Source organism: Acipenser ruthenus, chromosome 50 (genome assembly GCF_902713425.1).
Source record: "Acipenser ruthenus chromosome 50, fAciRut3.2 maternal haplotype, whole genome shotgun sequence".
Lineage (NCBI taxonomy): Eukaryota > Metazoa > Chordata > Actinopteri > Acipenseriformes > Acipenseridae > Acipenser > Acipenser ruthenus.
In genome coordinates, this window is record NC_081238.1 from 536,176 (window position 1) to 556,322 (window position 20,147).

General features: G+C 47.4%; 2 protein-coding genes across 2 annotated transcripts; both read right to left on the bottom strand.

Moving 5' to 3' along the window:
• Positions 1–452: 452 nt before the first annotated feature.
• LOC131721949 (zona pellucida sperm-binding protein 2-like) lies at positions 453–8,926 on the bottom strand. Its single transcript, XM_059015352.1, has 21 exons — positions 8,923–8,926; positions 8,552–8,676; positions 8,314–8,457; positions 7,689–7,766; positions 7,424–7,594; positions 7,093–7,189; positions 6,568–6,791; positions 5,915–6,068; positions 5,540–5,748; positions 5,112–5,229; positions 4,514–4,716; positions 4,086–4,203; positions 3,452–3,621; positions 3,078–3,175; positions 2,614–2,747; positions 2,443–2,493; positions 1,785–1,968; positions 1,287–1,422; positions 897–984; positions 691–789; positions 453–581 (listed from the first exon to the last, which is right to left on the bottom strand). The coding sequence occupies exons 1-21, from the start codon at positions 8,924–8,926 to the stop codon at positions 481–483; spliced, it is 2,706 nt and encodes a 901-aa protein (XP_058871335.1). The 3' UTR covers positions 453–480.
• Positions 8,927–11,932: 3,006 nt separating this feature from the next.
• On the bottom strand, positions 11,933–19,618 carry LOC117404517 (extracellular calcium-sensing receptor-like). The gene is made up of 7 exons (XM_034007384.3): positions 19,398–19,618; positions 18,102–18,393; positions 16,766–17,044; positions 15,336–15,866; positions 14,279–14,506; positions 13,574–13,697; positions 11,933–13,287 (listed from the first exon to the last, which is right to left on the bottom strand). Exons 1-7 carry the CDS (start codon positions 19,616–19,618, stop codon positions 12,368–12,370), a joined length of 2,595 nt encoding a protein of 864 aa, XP_033863275.3. The 3' UTR covers positions 11,933–12,367.
• Between the last annotated feature and the right edge of the window lie 529 nt (positions 19,619–20,147).

Here is a 20,147-nt window from a genome sequence, read left to right on the forward strand (position 1 = left end):
CTGTATGCTTAACAGTGGAATGTGTTTAAAAAAAAAAAAAAAAAACCCCACACACAACCAGAACCTATAAACTCAATCTGAATTAAAGACCGAGCAAGCTCACGCTACATTGTCTAGACTAGCTTAAAGAAATCTAAATGGAGATTTTATTACACTGGTAACAAGACAGAAGTCATTAGGTAAAACCTAATATAGGAGTGAGAGTCACAACTGTCTGCCATGGGCAGATCGTGATAAAATAAAACTTTAATATTTTGCAAGTTCCATCTTGAATTACATAATTCTTTAAAAAAAACACCACACACCTTAAACACTAGTGCATTTCCTGCAGAACTCTTCACAATTATACAATATTTTGCCCAATATACCAAGTAAAACCAGAGCTCTCCTGGTTTAGAACTATCTTTCAACATCAGAAAATGTTGAACAAAGAATTAATCAGGAGACACGAGTTCAGGCTTAAGTCTTTATTAAACGCAATTAACATCTCGTAGCTTTAACAGCAAAAACCACAACAGCAAGTAGAAGGACTCCCACTGCAACTCCCAAGACTGGAATATAAGGGGCCAGAGGAGTCTCACCTGAAGAGATAAAAGCAAGAATTAGGATCCTGAGGAAGGCACATAGAACCCAACACAGGCACTGGGGAAGAGGCTCAGATGCTGAGTATTTTAATACTTCACTGCTCACCTGCTGCACCAACACTGGCAATTCCCCCCTCTGGTACAATTTGGACTGGTCCAGCAGAAATGTAGCCTTTGACGGAGTCTGCCAGCTCAACACTACGGGCTGGAAGACAAACCCCAGAGTTAGAGCCAAGGAGGAATTCAGAGTTTACACACTATAAATGTGCATCCCATCCCCAGTGCAGGAGAGGCCAGCTACACCCTGCCTACCTGATCTCTTCACTCCAGCGATGCAGGTCTTATTGCAGACAACCGCCTTCTCAGAATCACAGACCACAGCTAGACAATGCAAGTACACCTGCAAAACATGAAGGGCAGGGAGATAGGTGAAGTACTCTGGTTCAGATTCAAACATACAATCCCTTCATATCCAGCTTGAGTGATTTCTAGAGCACAACTGCCCACTTCTGGTTCTGGAGGCATTCCATTCTCACTTAATAGGAAGTGGCTTTAGGTTCTGGATTAGGGTTTAAAACTAGTTAGAATACAGATACAACGCCAGCTTCCCTGCCCCTTGGCAGGAGTAGATGGACCTGCATGAAGCAGAGGGGGAGAATGCAGAGCAGAAGGCTCAGGTTGAGCTCACTGAAAGATACCAACCTGTTTCCAGAGGACTTGGTCTTCAGCAGACCGAGCCTGGACCTCAAGCCTCTGGAGGTGGTGGGGGCTCTTGGTGAGAGCGCTGGCTGACACTGGGTGGAACTGGGTCTTGTAGGAGTCTCCACTGGTCAGGCAGCTGCAGTAAGAGGAGATGTTGGGGGGTAATGACACTGGGTGTCACAGCATGGAGCTTGATCACTGAAGCGCAGGGACTCATTAGAAAGTTACTGCATCCTATCATAAAGGCTATTAACTTAGATGTTTGTTACACATTCAGTTCCCACCAGACTTAAATAGCCATAAGTGTACCATATGTAGATTAAAGACAGATCAAACTCATGGACTACACACCATTAACTGAAAAGGTGCCAACAGGCTGAGGTGGCCTTTAAAATCAGGATTACCAGTCATGTACATTTAGGCACAGGTTATGCTGCAATGCAGTCACTTCAGCTCAGTACCATCAGCCCACTTCCTCTTGAAACCCCACCTCCTCACCTGTCAGTGACCAGGTCCCATTGAGGGCTGGCGTCCAGTTCAGGGGTTTCAGTGGCCCAGCAGTCCTGCAGGATGAGCTGGTCAGACAGGTTCTGGGGGTGCAGGAGCTCAACCTCCAGGAACAGGGGCTCCAGCATAGACTGGGACACAGGGAACGCAGAGTAGAACTGGGAGTAGGACACATCTGGAGGGAAGGAGAGAGGTTGAGGGGCCTCGCACACTACCATGCTTTTAAAGCACTGTGTAGAGCCACCATGCCTGCTGGGTTAGGGACAGCTATGGTTTGGGCAGAGTGGGACTCTTTCTGCAATGGCATGTTTTGTACTATTAAGCCACAGATGTAGCTATACTAGATTTGGACCAAGGCAAAATAGTGCAAGAACCCAGCTGTCCAATACTCTGTTTTGGTAATTCAAGCTTCTTATTGTAAAAGGAAGAGAAAGCAAAGAGGCACACCATTAAAAAACAGAACAGCTTCTGCATGTGCAATTTTAGTGTCTCGTTCCCCATCAACTAACAAGTTAAAGCCTTGCATAGCTGGCATGCAGAGACTCATGGGAATTGTAGTTCTATCAGAAGGAAAAGGCTTTGGGAATTCAGGGTGAAGACTACAGAACATAATCTGGCCAGGCAAGTTACGAAGTCCACCGATACCAACCTCTTGCTATACGGGCCTTGAGATTCAGGACATCTCTGAATTTCTTACTGCCTGTGAAAACAAACAGAACTGGAGTCAGAGAAGCAGGCTGATACTGGAAGGCAGGAGAAAGAGCTGACCAATAGTGTGCCAGGACTGGGCAAGCTAATCCAGGCAATAGAGAAGCCATACCTCCACTGCCTTGGCTGTAAGGCAAGAACTCCAGGGATCCAAACCCTCTGCCAGTGTAGGGGGCAGGGACAGCCTTCCTTTCAGCTAGCAGCTTCACAGTGTCATTGAGGGGGTAGCGGCAACGAATGGTCAGCCTAGGAGAAAGTCATACCAGATCCCTTAAATTATGTGCAGTATTTGACAAGACTGTCCGTGTCTTTAAATGCAGTGGAGTAGGAGTTATGTACACACATTTCTCATTTAAAAACCGCTCATGCAGAGTGAAGCTCAAGTGGTATTGTAGCACTTGCCCCAAGTGGGCATCTCATGTTGGTACAGCTCAGTTCTAGAACTTGGTAGGGGGGGGGGGGGGGGGGGGGATTTAATGTTCCCTTCATGCATGTGGCAGTGCCCATCTCTGGCAGCTCAAGGTAGGATTGCTGTACTGGTCACTGCCCTACAGTGGAGGGACTCCTCATGCTCACCTGTATTCAGAGTCTCTGGTGATGACTGGAGCATTGGGTGGGAACAGCGCTCTGGTATACACCACCTCATTCTCATAGATCAGGTAGTTACCCACAATCTGAAAACACAGGAGCCAGAACATGCTATTAATAAAGCTGACCTCCCTCCAATACTAGAGATAGTAACCGCTATTGACAACCCCCCCCTCCAAAAGAATCTGAAGACTGCTAAACAGGAGTCCCCACATTACAAGGAATCTTGCAGTAGTGTTTTCTAGGGCAGAGATGCCAAGCTAGTTACAGATCTGATGACACAGCACTTGTAGGGATTACTATATGGACAGGCTTTGCTTTTAGTACAGTGTATGAAGGACGAGTGCATTGATCTCCAGCACCTTGCTCCTGGTCCCACAGGTGTTCACACTGAAGGTGAAGAGAGCCCTGGTCGAGTCAAACTCTTTGGGTTTGCAGCTCTTGTCCAGCAGGGTGGTCTTGCTGGGTTCCACTACTGGTATGGGCTCCATGGTCACAGCCACCACCGTCATCACACCATTAGGCAAGCACACTGAACAGAGAAGGGTGGAATTCAAGCAATGCATTAAAAAACAAGAATGTGCTGCTCGAGTCAGTTTGAGATTTCCATGCACCAAGAGGCCTCTAGACTACACCTACATTGGGGTTTCAAGGCTCAAAAGAGCAGTCTATTGCAAAATGTGGCCATGCTCTGGATAGCAACAGGCAAGGGATTCTATGGTGCAGTTTTAAATGGCAGAAGCCTTTAACAATAGGGGTATAGAGGGGAACTGGCATCAGCTAGAAGGTGGTCTGCAGACCATTCAGAAGTTGGGTAAAGGATTACCCATTGTTGCACTGAAACTGCAAGCAACATGTGATCACTGAAATATTCTCTACAGCTAAATAGTGCATTAGGAGGTAGTTTATAGTCAACACATGTATATTGTCAAGGTATACAAGCAGGGAGGTGCAGTGCACCAAGACAAAGTCAAGCCCACCTTTGTGGAGTCTTACCTAGCAGCTGCTTGGTAGGAAATTGACAGCGCTGTATGGATGAAAGCACTACCTCTAGTGTCACAGCACTCCTTAGGGTCAGTTCTACTCGAACAGAGAGGCCTCGGAGAGAGATATCCTGGAAAGAGAAGACAAGGGACAATGACCTAGAGCTCATTATGGGTTGAACTGTGCACCAAGTTATAGAAAACCCTCAATAGCTATCCCAGCTGGTAGCTCAACACCAGACCAAGAGAAGCAGGCTTGACAGCTTAGTCATACTGCAATAAGCTTCAGCAAGGTATCCATTGGCTCAGATTTCAGGCACTAGTGTCTATACATCTAAACAGTGATAGGTCTCACACAGGACTGGACTAATGCTACAACACCCAATTCAGCCACTAGGAGTCCTTGTTAGGTAGGACTTCAGTGTCCCCAAGGATGCTTACCTCATAGATGCAGCCAACACTGAAGAGTGGCACCTCCACAATAAACTTGGTCAGGTTGGTGAGTATGTAGCCTCGGTCTGCTGCCAGCTCAGAGGTTAGCTGGTGCTTCCCAATGTAGACGACCCAGAAGTAGTCCATGTTCCCACGGGTCCCTTCAAAGACTATGCTGTTCTCAGTACAAGAGCCCTTGATCACAGGAAGTACTGGAGAGACAGAAAGGACACCAACAATATCAACCACACCTTCAGATGCCAACAGTCCAGTCTTTATCAAAGTGCTGGAAGTCACCTCAACTGGGTATCAGTGCATTCAATATAATTGCACTCAAAGTAAATGCCAGTAGGGGGTGCATATTAGGGGAGCATGTGGGGTAGAGCATGCAGAAGTTGTCCCAGGACATGTGTGCTAGCTTGCAGCTTATGGAGGTAACAAATGCTGCTAAACTAGATGAAGTTGAAAGTGTGTACAGGCCTTCACCCAGGGAATCAGTATTCCTTCATGGGCATGCAAATAGTTCAGTGATCCTTCGGTTGGGAGGCTTGTGAAGGTCTAGGCAGTCATACCAGTGTTCAGAGACACTTCTGCCCCCAATACTTACCGACATCCTTAACCCGACACACGATGGTTGCCGGGTGGAAATAAGGCTCGTTCTCAGGGAGGATGTTCAAGGTGTAGTTGATATTCAAGGTGAACTCCCGGACACCATCGCCAATGTACTGCCAGAGAAGAGCGAGAGGTGTAAGAAGCTAGACTAGTCAGAAACTGTGCTCCTGTAGTGGGTGTGAATGCACAACTCTAGAATTAGAGTTGCACAGAATCTGGGGCAATGTGGGCAATAGCCATTACTAGAAAGAAAGTCTGGCATGGTCTATGGCACAAGAGTAAAGCCTATAAAGGAGATGTTTCAGTTTGCACCCTCAGTGTATGTTGGCATGGAGGATACAGGTAACAAACATCCTTAGGTCACCCAGGTCAGGGACCCAAGCTTTCATTTCTATGAATGTACAGGCATGCTTTCATCCCCACCTTCTGTGGGATGAGTGGGTGGGTGAAGGGGACCTTCAGGACAAAAGACTTGGTGCCATTGGGGTGCTGGACCTCAGTGACCACAATGCCTTGGTTGACAGCCTCAGGAAGGGTCAGAGGGACCCCATTGATGGTCAGGTTCTTCAGCTCAACGTCAGGGTTGAAGATGCCAAGGGTCACTGTGAAGACCTTTTCTTCTGGGATGGTATCTAGGAAAGCAGGCATTGAGATGTGAACAGGGTTTGCATTGAAGATTTACAACCAGGTCTAGTGTTCAAGTCCATGACGCTCCCCCTCAATATTCATGTTTTATGCTGCATTATGAAGGCACCTAATCATGGCTATGGTCCATGATGCAAAGCAGGCGGTACTCACTGTTGATGACAAAGGGGGTCTCAGCAATAAAGGGGGTGCGGACTGGCTTGAAGGAGCGGTGCTGGGTCGCTTCCCACTGGTCATCTGCCCACTGGTGCAGAAGGTACAGGTCAATGGCATAGAGCCGGTTGTACTGGTTATTTATGACACGACTCTGCAGAGACAGAAGAGCGTGGTCACTAGGGTACAGCCGGGGCTCAGCCAAAGTAACCATGTTTGTGTTAAGGGTAGGGAGATTTGCCAATACAGTATGCATGTTAAAAGCTCCCCAGGTGTACATGAATACTAGTAGACTTGGTCAGCTAAAACATTGCCATGGGGGCACATTCCAGATGACAGATAAGAGGCAGGTGGATGCAAGTATCAAATTGCTGATCTATACAGGCACCAAAACTCAACCTAGGTTTATAAGTCAAGCCTGACAGTCATCTACAGTAAGATGTCAGAAACTCAGCCTGCACCAATTCTGTGCTTCCAGCAGCAGGTAAATTACATGTGCATGCCATGTATAAATTCTGTGTGTAGCAAGTGAGTTTTGTCTTGCAGTCAATCTCAGAATTACAGAGTAGACAGCGCATCCACAATATTGCAACAGATCCTGAATCTGCCTGGTTGCCAGTGAATAAACTCCTCCATGTAAAGCCCTATGTTACCTTCAGGTAGCCACCCTCCGCACCATAAGGAATGGAGATTTGTATGAAGGTCTCGTTGACTTTCAGGTCATAGTTCCTTCTTTGGATAGTAGCGAGGTCAAGCAGCTTCCCATCCACACCCATGGAAATACCCTTGTCCTGGAACTTCTCAATATGCAGCACCAGTGGAGAGAGCACTCTGGGCGAAACCCAGGCCAAGTTCATCCCATCAAAAGTGCCATTATCTAGGAACAGGAAGGAATCAGTTACTGCAGCAAGTTTATATCCATTAGGGATTCCTGTAGAACAGGAAGTGCAACCAGATGGCAATGGAGAATATTGCAGACCATGCCCCCTCCGATTAGCTGGCAAGATCCTGTAGTGTCCAAGCATGCATATACGTTGCTTCCAAACCAGGTTTCAAAGGAAAAGAAACCTGTAGTAAATCTACATTGCCTAGTTAAAGCACCAGTGACAGTAGCTCCACATGGCCTCTGGCACAAAATATGGACCTTTGCAAGACACCCAAGCTCTAGAGGATCTTACTCTTGGTACAAGCAGCTGAAGTGTCCACCAACAGCACCATCCACCTCTGCTTGTAGAAGACAGTTGCCCTGATCGCTTCCACTTGGATTCCATTAACCTGGAATGGCAAGGAAGATAGAGGGAACTCAGGCACAGAACACAACAAAAAGGACTCAGACTACCTTGACACTAATGGAGCAAGAATATATACTTATGTACAAGTAGCAAAAGTCTAGAGATCTACAGACAGACTGCTGCTAAACATGCAACTGGATATTTTAGAAGATACTGCATTGACATTGGTTTCAGGTCAGTATTGGATGTCAGTGTGCAGTTTCTGTAGTGCTCTCACCGTTAGCATCTCCGATTCAGGCATGTTAAATGGGGAGCGGAAGAGGATCCTAGTGGAGGTGGAGTTGATTCTGTAGCCCCGAGAGTGAGCCAGGGAGGGATCCATGGGTTTCGCCGGCTGGCCAGTCTTGTGGAACACAACCTGCCACACCGACATGAAGGCTTCCTGGGCCTGGAAAACAGGAGATGGAGAAGCCGATCAGAATTAGAGGGGCTCGTCTGGTTTCATAAAACCACCAGACCCCAAGCAGAGTGGCTTTACTTACTGCAGGAACAGCAGCTGGCCAGTCTTCAGTGCCTATTCCTTCATGGGCAATCTCAGGGACATTTCTCCTGACAGATATCTAAGAGGACAGAATGTTCAAGGTTAGTTGAAGGCAGAGGTGCAGTGCATCCCTGTAGTTCTGCAGACCATCCCCAAGCTAAACCCATTGAATCAATTTCTATCTTTCAGAAGGGGAGAATGCTGCACAGACAGCTCTTCAGGTTCATACCTTCCCTGAGTTTAACAATGATTTGTGCCCATCACACTTTACAAAACAGGTAAATGGCAAGAACTACTCCGATGAACATGTTAAGAGGTCCTGGGATCTGAAGCCACAGCCAGTTAAAGCCATGCAGTATGTGTGCAAATACCTTGAAGTAGCAAATTCCACCCCCATATCTCCGACTACTTAACTATACAGTGACAAGCCCAGGGACTGTCAGCACTTGCACCCCTAAAGCAATGCATTGTGGATTGATTTTAACAGCTACGTAAATTTACCTAGAAACTCATTAGGATAATGGACCAAAGAGCTAACTTGGTAGAAGCATTACAGCATCTGGGGGCAATGAAATATCTAGCTAGTGGGGACGCAGCTCAAACCCAGGCCTGGAGAGTGGTCTTGCCTCCATGTAGTTCTCCTCGCACACAATTTCGCGGGGGTACCACTGCTGGACCGTACTGCAGCTCATGGAGAACGGGTAGTAGGTCTCTCTGCCGAACTGGTCGATGCGCACGAAGCGGAACCTCAAGCCAAACTCTGCGTCATTCTGAAGAGAAGAAAGAGTCAGTCTCGAGATCAGCAGCGATACTTCCGCTTGGAATAACCGGGCCATCCGACAAGCGTGACCGCCCAGGACTCACCTTGCTGGAGACGTGGCAGGCAAGGAAAGAAGCTCTGAAGATCAGATCACCGGGGATATTAAAGCTGTAGGTAAATCCACAGGACGCTGCGTATCTGTCATCCAGAGCGTGAATGCCGTCATGATCTTAAGAAAGAAAAAAGTTATTTTTTTTATCCTGCAAGTCCAGCTTGTTCCTTCCTTCCCCCCCCCCCCCCCCCCGTAAAAAGACGGCGAAATTAAAAACACAAACCGAACCTATCTAAAACCGCGTAGACTCCATTTGAATTTAAAACACAGTAAAAACGTTTATCTAGCAAAAACTCAATATAAACGAGAAAAAACATTAAACACACCCAACTTACCCTAAAAGGAGTTTAAAATCCATGATACCCATCCTTCGTACACCACACAATCCGCAGCGCGCCTCTTCACAGTACAGTAAGAATCCGATACTCGCTTGCCAGAGTCGGGCTGGTTCCAGGTATATAAAGCCGTCTGAATCAGCGTGCGCCCAATCGGGACGGCAGCACCTGGGCTTAATAATCAGTTTATTGTAATTATCTTAATTGCTGAACAAACAGGAGCGTGTTCATCATGCGCACGCGCCCGAGGCAGCGCCGAGGAAAGTTGGGCAAATCTTCAGAGAGAGTTTTGATGACAACCACCGCATTTAATAATCTAAATACACAGAATACAGCAGGTCCCTACATCTAATAATACTGCAGTGCTCAATGCAGTGAAACAGACTCTACAGTTAAGACAGTTTCAGGCTACTATTTCAGTTACACAGTCCAATAAAAAGGATCATATGCTATGACAACGTTTATGTCCATACTAATAGCTTCAGATTAAGATCAGTTTGCTGTAGTTTGTGGAATATTTGGGACGAATTTAATAAAGCAGATTGAGATTTGAGAATTGGTCTCTAACTGTTCTAGCGTCTGCAGTACAGTAGATGCCGGTTATTAGCAACCCTGATAAAAACAACAACTTTCGGTTATAACAACATTTTCCCAGGAACCAATCCCGTCCCATAGACTTTAATGTTAACGGAATTCGGATATTAGCAACTGCACGCCGCTTATTGACAACTTTATTGCTAGTTGCCGGCGGTACAGAGCGCACTTGCATGATTTATGCGCATGCGTCTTGCCGCTATTATAACACTGATTTCGCAACCGCGTATTTTTGGTGGACTGAGGGCAGCAGTGTGGAGTAGCGGTGAGGGCTCTGGACTCTTGACCGGAGGGTTGTGGGTTCAATCCCCAGTGGAGGACACTGCTGTTGTACCCTTGAGCAAGGTACTTTACCTAGATTGCTCCAGTAAAAAAACACCCCAACTGTATAAATGGGTAATTATATGTAAAAATAATGTGATATCTGTATAATGTGATATCTTGTAACAATTGTAAGTCGCCCTGGATAAGGGCGTCTGCTAAGAAATAAATAATAATAATAATAATAATAACTGAGGCAGAATCGTGGCTTTGAAACCGCATACCAAGCTGCACGCAAAATTGAGCTGGATTTACAGCGGGAGGTGGTGCATTGTAAAAAAAAAAAAAAGCAGACAACGTTGGACAATTTCTTATTTTAAAATTGTGTTTTTTAGAATTGATTGTAAGTTGAACGCATTTTTTTCTGTTTGCTTTACTCATTGTAAGGACAATTGTAGCGCATCGTTGTGTAGCGCTGTTTAAACCGACTCCCTTTTGGCGTTACACACGGGTGGAGTAAACTGTTCTATGTTTGGGTATTTCGTGTTTCTCATGTTAATATAACACTGTAACATTTAAAACATGTATTTCGGCTCCATATTTGTACTACAGTATATAAGGTTCTATATTATACACTTGAAAACGGGGGCTTTTCGCTTATTGGGAACTTTCGGTTAATGACAACTATTTGCTGGGAACCCAGGGGTTGTTAATAAAAGGCATCTACTTTGAAACAGTCTGACCTTTTTAACATCACTTCATAGTGACAATAAGAAGCAGAGTTTACCAGGCAAAACAGTGTGAAGGCAACACGTTTATTTATGGTGCTGCAGAACGCTAAATCAAAGTATTGCATTGTCTAAATATAGCGTTTATTAATAGCAATGTATTGTCCTATATTCTACTGTGTTCGGTCTATACTGTACAAGGCATTGTAAGAATTAAAACCATCAGAAGCTGTTTAAATAGACATTGCAAGGGGCTGTATGCGATATATAGGGCAGCAGTGTGGAGTAGTGGTTAGGGCTCTGGACTCTTGACCGGAGGGTCGTGGGTTCAATCCCAGGTGGGGGACACTGCTGCTGTACCCTTGAGCAAGGTACTTTACCTAGATTGCTCCAGTAAAAACCCAACTGTATAAGTGGGGAATTGTATGTAAAAATAATGTGATATCTTGTAACAATTGTAAGTCGCCCTGGATAAGGGCATCTGCTAAGAAATAAATAATAATAATAATAATAATAAACCTAATCATAGGTTGTCATTTCCCTTTAGCGATATTAGTTAGAGCTGAAATCACTTGTGTGTGTAATTAATTAGCATCCCAACCCATTTATTTGTCATTGAGCAGAGGCTTTTATCCAAAGAGACTTACAGAGACTAGGGGGGTGAACTCTGCATCATCAACAACTGCTGCTGCTGCAGAGTCACTTCCAATAGGAGCTCGTTTGTTTGACGTCTCATCCGAAGGACGGAGCACAAGGAGGTGAAGTGAATCACTCAGAGTCACACATACAGGGAGTCAGTGGCTGAGATTTGAACCTCCTGGTATCAAGACCCTTTCTCTAATCACCGGACCAGCATTGGATTGGAAGGAGGGGCGAGGGCTGGACGTGAACCGCAAACCATACGGATCAAAGGAGTAATGGTTAGGGCTCTGGACTCTTGACCGGAGGGTTGTGGGTTCAATCCCAGGTGGGGGGACACTGCTGCTGTACCCTTGAGCAAGGTACTTTACCTAGATTGCTCCAGTAAAAACCCAGCTGTATAAATGGCCAATGACTAGTAATGGTAAGTGATGATAACCGCAGTGTCTTCTGGGTCAAAGCATGTTACTGGCTGAAATCATGTCAGTCTAAAGGGGGAAGCAGCTGGTTGGTGGCAGGGAAGAAGGGGTGGGGCCAAGGAAGCGCAACGCTACCTGAAAGCATGTCTTGCAAACAGAGATTTCTAGAACTGCGCTGTGGTACCAGATTTTAAAATACGTGTTTCTTTCACAACTGCCCAGACCATTATAATGAATGGAAGACAACAACTGGTAAGATTTTGGAAATCATTTTTTGTTAGATGTCACTTTACATATCTTTCAATAAAATGTAATCAATTAGGTACATCATTTTTTGATATATATTTTTTATTCATACAAATACTGTGGCTACAGTATAGCAAGGAGGGGATACATGCATGCATTCAATGCACTGTTTACACATTACAGTATAGAAAGCATATATATGCTTGGAAGATCAGCCCAGAATAGATTAACCCTAAATCTTAAAGCAAAACCTTTATGTATACAGGTAAGCCAAGTTTGCCAACCCAAGGACAGCTGTGAATGCCGTTTGAATCGCCTTTTTACATTTCCCTTATTGATTTCTGCTCATTGCAACCCTTCCAATATATTGATCTTCAAATCTGCCTTTACTTGGTATCAATGCGATTACTGTAGCGTCATTGTAACTGTCATTGTAATTGAACGCAGTAGCATTGGAACTGGAATTGGAACTGGAATTGGAACTGGAACTGGAATTGGAATTGGAATTGGAATTGGAATTGGAATTTCAGCAAACAGTGCTGTAAGTATAATTCTAACTGAAGCCAGGCCTGATTGACACAACGACTCAGTTCTTTCTGGCCGCGGCCGCCCCCTTTCCCATGAGGTGGTCCCGGGTGTTTCTCTCTGGCCTCAGCAAGATGACGTAACACTTGGGGAAGAAGATACAAGCCAGGAGGCCCATGCTGGACGACAGAATGGCGAATATCTCCACGGCCACCATGTACTTCCCCCCCGTGCTCATGTAGGCTGGGATGAAGGACAGCCACACGCTGACGAAGACCAGCATGCTGAAGGTGATGAACTTGGCCTCGTTGAAGCTGTCCGGCAGCCTCCTCGCCAGGAACGCCACCACGAAGCTGACGCTAGCCAGGACGCCCATGTATCCCAGCATGCACCAGAACGCCAGCGCCGACCCCTCGTTGCACTCCAGGACGATCCTGGCCACGTGGGACGTTGTATTGTTTTCGGGGTACGGGGAGGCCAAGCCCAGCCACGCCCCACAGATGCCCACCTGGACTAGGGTCCCCACGGAGGCGACGGTGTTAGGCAGGCGGGAGCCCACCCACCTCCGCAGACCACTGCCCGGGATGGAAGCCTTAAAAGCAATGACCACCATGAGGGTCTTGGCCAGAACGCAGGAGACGCCCAGGGTGAAGACGATGGCGAAGGCGGTCTGGCGGAGCATGCAGGAGGCGGGCGAGGGTCGCCCGATGAAGATGAGCGAGCAGAGCGGGCACAGCGCCAGGGCGCCCAGCAGCACGTAGCTCAGCTGGCGGTTGTTGGCCTTCACGATGGGCGAGTGCCGGTGGCGCAGGAAGACCCCCAGGACGGAGGCGGGCAGCAGGGAGGCCAGCACTGCCAGGGATGCCAAGCTGGCGCCCAGGGGCTCCTCGTAGGACAGGAACTCCACCAGCCTGGGCACGCAGGCGTCCTGCCGCGTGTTGGACCACTGATCTGACGGGCAGCGCAGGCACTTTGTGGAGTCTGGAGCAGGAGAGGAAGAGGGATGAGAAGAGGGGCTCTCTGGGATAGTGCTGCCCCAAATGATTGCTGGGATCGAGGTCTCCACAGGAGAGGGCATTGGGGTTGATTTGGATACGGTTCTAAGTGAAGAAACCGCTGCTTCGGTTTGTGTGGGTCGCTCCTCTCCACAGAGTCTAAGACAAGCAGCGATCGTCACAAACCCAAGCAGCTGTTTCTGCACTCGTTTCACTCAGAACGGTAAATGAGCCAAATCTGGGTTAAGGTGTTTGCCTCGTCGCACACTCACCTGTTTGGTTGGAGATCTCCCCCACTGAACAAGGGATGCAGTCAAAGCAGCAGACAGGCTGTCCACGGCAAAGTGCTGTCCGCCAGCCAGGGAGACAGCTCTCACTGCACACTGAGCGAGGGACCTAGGAAGTGCGGTTTACGGATACATTCAAAATCACTTAACACTGCTGACAAACCCTTTTTTTTCTTCGAATGCACAGTTTTGAAACAGACCCATGTTTTGGTATTTTAAAATAGCTGGTACTAAATCGGGTTCGAATTTCATGTCTCGCTCCCAGGACGTACACTTACAGTAGGTCAGTTCACCTGGCTGTGTCACCTGGATCAGAGCATTGCAGTGAAGTTGACCTACAGCGCACGACCCCAGCCATTTCTGATCCACAGTATTTGAAATGTCAGCCAATCCCAAAATAAAGTAACAAAATTAGATATGTAGGAGAGACAGGAAGAGCGTTATATAATAGAATACAGAATTGCCTGTCAGATAAGAAAAAAGTAAATGAACCAATAATTCAACACTTTACATAAAATGAACATAACAGAAATGACCTCCAACTTGATACCTGCAGGTTTAAATAGAAAGGAACAGCAGATCATTACATTATGCTGTAAATGACATCACAAGCTCATTAATAGATTTCAATAGAAACACAAGTTGGCAAAAACTTTTACTCGTGCAATCTGAACACGATTGAAATCCAACCTGCATTTCACCTCCGGGCCACACGATGGCGCTCTCGTCGAGGAAGAGCTCCTGCCCTGGGGGAGCTCTGAAGTCGTAGCTGCCCACTTTGACGTACTGGATGTCCCCGGCGGGGGTGGGCTGCCAGTTGACGATGTCGTAGAGGGCGGGGGGGTCGCCGTTTTCGTCGAAATACACCTCCTCTCCCTCCGGGTTCTTGAATCGAACCTTGCGCAGGTAGTGCAGGATCTGCAGACACACACAGGCAGTGAGACACAGTGATCCCCACAGGAGCTTATGTTGACTCAGAAATATCTTCATCTAGACAATGTGGGGAAGCTATAAAAAAGGCTAACAAGATGCTCGGATATATTGTGAGAAGTGTTGAATTTAAATCAAGGGAAGTAATGTTAAAACTTTACAATGCATTAGTAAGACCTCACCTAGAATATTGTGTTCAGTTCTGGTCACCTCGTTACAAAAAGGATATTGCTGCTCTAGAAAGAGTGCAAAAAAGAGCAACCAGAATTATCCCGGGTTTAAAAGGCATGTCGTATGCAGACAGGCTAAAATAATTGAATCTATTCAGTCTTGAACAAAGAAGACTACGCTGTGATCTGATTCAAGCATTCAAAATCCTAAAAGGTATAGACAATGTCGACCCAGGGGACTTTTTTGACTGAAAAAAAGAAACCAGGGGTCATAAATGGAGATTAGATAAAGGGGCATTCAGAACAGAAAATAGGAGGCACTTTTTTACACAGAGAATTGTGAGGGTCTGGAACCCCCAGTAATGTTGTTGAAGCTGACACCCTGGGATCCTTCAAGAAGCTGCTTGATGAGATTCTGGGATCAATAAGCTACTAACAACCAAACGAGCAAGATGGGCCGAATGGGGCCTCCTCTCGTTTGTAAACTTTCTTATGTTCTTATGTCTGAGACTGAGACACAAGCACAGCTGCTGCACTGAACCCAGCAGCCGTGGAAAGTGGGCTTTGCCATTTGAATCGCTGTGCTTCATTACTGCAATGCTTCCACTGCGCTTTGAGACACACCCCCCCCCCCCCCCCCCCCTCACCTGCCAGGGTTCGAAATCCTTGACGTCGGCACAGGCTCCACCATCGAATGGCCCTTCCCCGGGGGAGCAGGCCTGCAGATCGTGCAGGGCTTGTGCGACGGCGTACACAGCATTGTAGGTGTTATAGGTGAGCCTCAGGCTCGACACATCCAGGAAGATGTTCTTCAGACCAGCCAGGTCCTCACTACCGGTGCACAGCCTGACCCCGGCTCCGTCGCCCTGCCAACTGCACCCGAAAGCCTGCTCCCAGAAGAGCCTGAGGAAGATATCCTGGGGGTTCCTGAAGGGATGGACGCTGAGGAGGTAGTCCTTGAATCCAGGCAGGGTCCCTCTGTGAATGGTGAAGCCGATAGTCCCCGTTAGCATCTCGAAGGCCCGGTTGTCAGACAGGGCTTGGGCTGTGGACCACGCCTCGCTGGCTAGCCAGGTCTTCCCCGTGACGTTCTGCCGATGGATCTCCTCCATGATTGGGTACAGGTAGGTTTTCCAGGAGAAGACGGCGATGGCTTTGGCTGTGGAGGGTTTGATGACCTGGTCAGTGCGTGCCACAAGAACAGGTACAACAGAATGAAATATTAAAGACACAATCAGCAACCAATTACCTAATCCAATAGCAGGCAGGTCATAATTGATGCACTGAGAACACTATTTATTTCTTTGTTAGCAGATGCCCTTAGCCAGGGTGACTTACAATTGTTAGAAGATATCACATTATTTTTACATACAATTACCCGTTTATACAGTTGGGTTTTTACTGGAGCAATCTAGGTAAAGTTCCTTGCTCAAGGGTACAGCAGCAGTGTCCCCCACCTGGGATTGAACCCATGACCCTCTGGTCAAAGTCCAGAGCCCTAACCACTACTCCACACTGCTGCAAGAATGGGTTTCCAAACCCACACCCTATATTACTCTAGCTAACAAAATCATTCCACAGAGCTCGGCTGGTTTGCTGGTTTCATTAGCTGTGCAGGTATTAAATGTGCAGTTTTGAAAGAAACACGTTATCGCAAAGCTATACGTGTGTGTGTGTGTGTGTGTGTGTGTGTGTGTCTGTGTGTGTGTGTGTGTCTGTGTGTGTGTGTGTGTGTGTGTGTGTGTTTTAAACATTATATCTTGTAATGCATTCTCATCTCAATCTGTGTAATACAACTCATTCACTCCCTATGTGTGACCCTGAGCGAGTCACTTAACCTCCTTGTGCCCTGGATGAGATGTAAAACAAACGAGCTCCTATTGGAAGTGACTCTGCAGCAGCAGCAGCTGCAGTTGTTGATGATGCAGAGTTCACCCCCCTGGTCTCTGGAAGTCACTTTGGATCAAAGCATCTGCTAAATGACTAATTAATAATAATAATAATAATAATAATAATAATAATAATAATAATAATAATAATAAAAGACTGGGGATGAATCCCGCTGCTCCAAGCTGACCTCGACCAGGCGCTGCGTGCGACTGGGGGAGTAGAGGATGGGGACGAGCTCCAGGAACTCCACGCAGATCCCCAGCCGCAGCGCCTCCTGCTGGAACTCCCTGGCGATGCCCTGGCCGTAGTCATCGTCGTCGGTCAGCACCCCGACCCAGGTCCAGCGGAGCCGCGAGGCGAGGCGCGCCAGCCCCTTCCCCTGCACCGCGTCGCTGGGGATCGTGCGGAAGAACGAGGGGAACTCTCGCTTGTTGCTGAGCGTGGGAGCCGTCGCAAAGTAACTGATCTGGAGAGGAAGAGGCCAAGAAGAAACGGCATCCAGTTTGAACAGCAACACCTGAACAAAAGGTGCCAGGTGATTTTTGTATAGAGATTCACAGTTGCCCCAGAAATTCTCCACATTAGCTCAGGTGAACTGCAGGTCAGCGAGGATAATCAGATCCCCAATCGACTGTTTATACACTCCGCAGCGGATGTGGGCTACCGCCCCCTGGAGGACAAAGGCCAGTTCTGCAGGTGTTGAGCTCACCGTGTGACACTAGGGGTCGCTGTAGCGCGGTGAGCAGAAACAGTCACTGCTGATTTTGCTTCTCTAACCCAGCGCCAGAGCTAATGATGCCTGTGGAATCCCCAGCAAAGATCGACACAGCCAGGAACCTGCGCTCCCCTGACTGTGTGACTCCCCCCTGCACACCACGCGGCCGTGCCTTTACCAGGGGAGACCCTCGGGGACCCCTGCGCTCCCCTGACTGTGTGACTCCCCCCTGCACACCACGCGGCCGTGCCTTTACCAGGGGAGACCCTCGGGGACCCCTGCGCTCTCCTGACTGTGTGACTCCCCCCTGCACACCACGCGGCCGTGCGTTTACCAGGGAAGACCCTCGGGGACCCCTGCGCTCCCCTGACTGTGTGACTCCCCCCTGCACACCACGCGGCCGTGCCTTTACCAGGGGAGACCCTCGGGGACCCCTGCGCCCCCCTGACTGTGTGACTCCCCCTGCACACCACGCGGCCGTGCCTTTACCAGGGGAGACCCTCGGCGACCCCTGCGCTCCCCTGACTGTGTGACTCCCCTCTGCACACCACGCGGCCGTGCCTTTACCAGGGGAGACACCCCCTGGTGGTCATTTGTAAAATCCCACTTCAGAGATTCAGCTTTTTAGAAAGTGGGCATTTTTTTGCAGGAATAGTTAGTAAGCCTTGTAAATAAGGACCGAAGCAGAAACTAAATCAGAGAATGCTAGGGGGCTCGCACACAAGAGATCCCTTTAAAAAGAAATATGCAAATAATACCCCCCCCCCCCCCCCCCCCCACCCCCCCTTCACCTCTCCACCCCACCTACCTGTGGATAGCCATACAGACCCAGAAGCCTGGCCATGGGGATAGACACAGACGAGGCACTGTCTCCGACGATAGCAGCAAGAGGGGCGGTGTCGTGGCAACGGTAGTTAGGCACCAGCTCGTCCTGGCCCGACACCAGCCACATAGCGCCCTCTAGCCCCCGGGGGATGACATCACAGGAGTCGTAGAGTCCGTAGCCCAGAGAGATGTTGGGGAGCAACTCCGGATTCTCGTTGATTTGCTTGATGGCGAAAATCATGGCGTGCAGCCAGCGGTAATTCCGGAAGCTGAAACTGCAGTCGAACCCGCGTTACGTAACCGCAGCTCGCAAAATAACTAGAGCTCTTACCTGCTTTTCAATTCTATCAGCTGCAGTTTTGAAAGAAACACGTTCCCGTGACGACGTATTTCCAGTTTTTAAATATGGTGTCTGGTGCTACGTTAAACTAAAGAAAGTGTTCAGTTTTTACACCCAGTTCTCACTATATCTCTTACGCTTCCCGGGTCTTTCCACCTCGGCCAGTGTATTCTGGGTCAAAGCAAGTTACTGGCTCAAAGCATGTCAGTCTATTGAGGAAACAGATTTTTTGTTACTGACATGCATTTACCATAATCTGCGATGCCGTTTTGCTTTACAATGCTTCCCTATGCTTTACCAGACCTCTCTGTGCTTTACAATGCTTCCCTGTGCTTTACCAGACCTATCTGTGCTTTACAATGCTTCCCTATGCTTTACCAGACCTCTCTGTGCTTTACAATGCTTCCCTATGCTTTACCAGACCTCTCTGTGCTTTACAATGCTTCCCTATGCTTTACCAGACCTCTCTGTGCTTTACAATGCTTCCCTATGCTTTACCACACCTCTCTGTGCTTTACAATGCTTCCCTATGCTTTACCACACCTCTCTGTGCTTTACAATGCTTCCCTATGCTTTACCAGACCTCTCTGTGCTTTACAATGCTTCCCTATGCTTTACCAGACCTCTCTGTGCTTTACAATGCTTCCCTATGCTTTACCAGACCTCTCTGTTCTTTACAATGCTTCCCTATGCTTTACCACACCTCTCTGTGCTTTACAATGCTTCCCTATGCTTTACCAGACCTCTCTGTGCTTTACAATGCTTCCCTATGCTTTACCATACCTCTCTGTGCTTTACAATGCTTCCCTATGCTTTACCACACCTCTCTGTGCTTTACAATGCTTCCCTATGCTTTACCAGACCTCTCTGTGCTTTACAATGCTTTCACTGTGATTTAAGACGTTGTGTTTTAACTTGGGCTATGAGTCCTCGGCTTACCTTTGACACTGAGCTCGCTGTGGTTGCTGGGTGTAGTTTATTTCTGGGAACATCTTGTTCTCGTGAACCCCGAAAGTGCCCCCGATAATGACATCCCCTTCCACCACCACTCCTTCGCGACGCAGGCTCCCAAGCCGACACCCGGGCTGAACCGCGCTGCACACTGGCCGGCAGAGCTGAAGAAGGAAAGCCGCTAAGAAGCTCACGCCTCGCCGGTACATTCTCAAGGAAGTTTAGCTGCTCAAATATACCGCACGTTTTAAACTAACCGCTCGCTCAATAAATAATAACTATACGGGAGAATTATTGTTCATACCTGACGCATGTTTATAAAACTTACCCGCACCGTTTTCAGGTATACAGGAATATTATTCAGAACAATTAAAATATCTGTTTATATCATAGTAGTTAGATGTAATTGTATTTGTTTCCTAGTAAAATACCTTAATATGGATTCGGTTTAGGTTCGGCAATGTTCAGGTACCGATAATAAAATTAAACACCGCTAAATCAGCTGGTTTAAGTAACTATGTGGTTGACGTTTCCAAAAAGTATAAAATCCGCCTACAATGGAAAAATAGCTTCCCTCTTTGGGGTGTTTTTGATTACCTTTGAACATAAATGCAGTTACTGTAGCTAGGAGAATACTGATTCTATAAAGAGAATGAATTTAGTTCCCCTTAAGAGTGAAGTAAAGTCAGACCTTGTATATGTATATATATATATATATATATATATATATATATAATT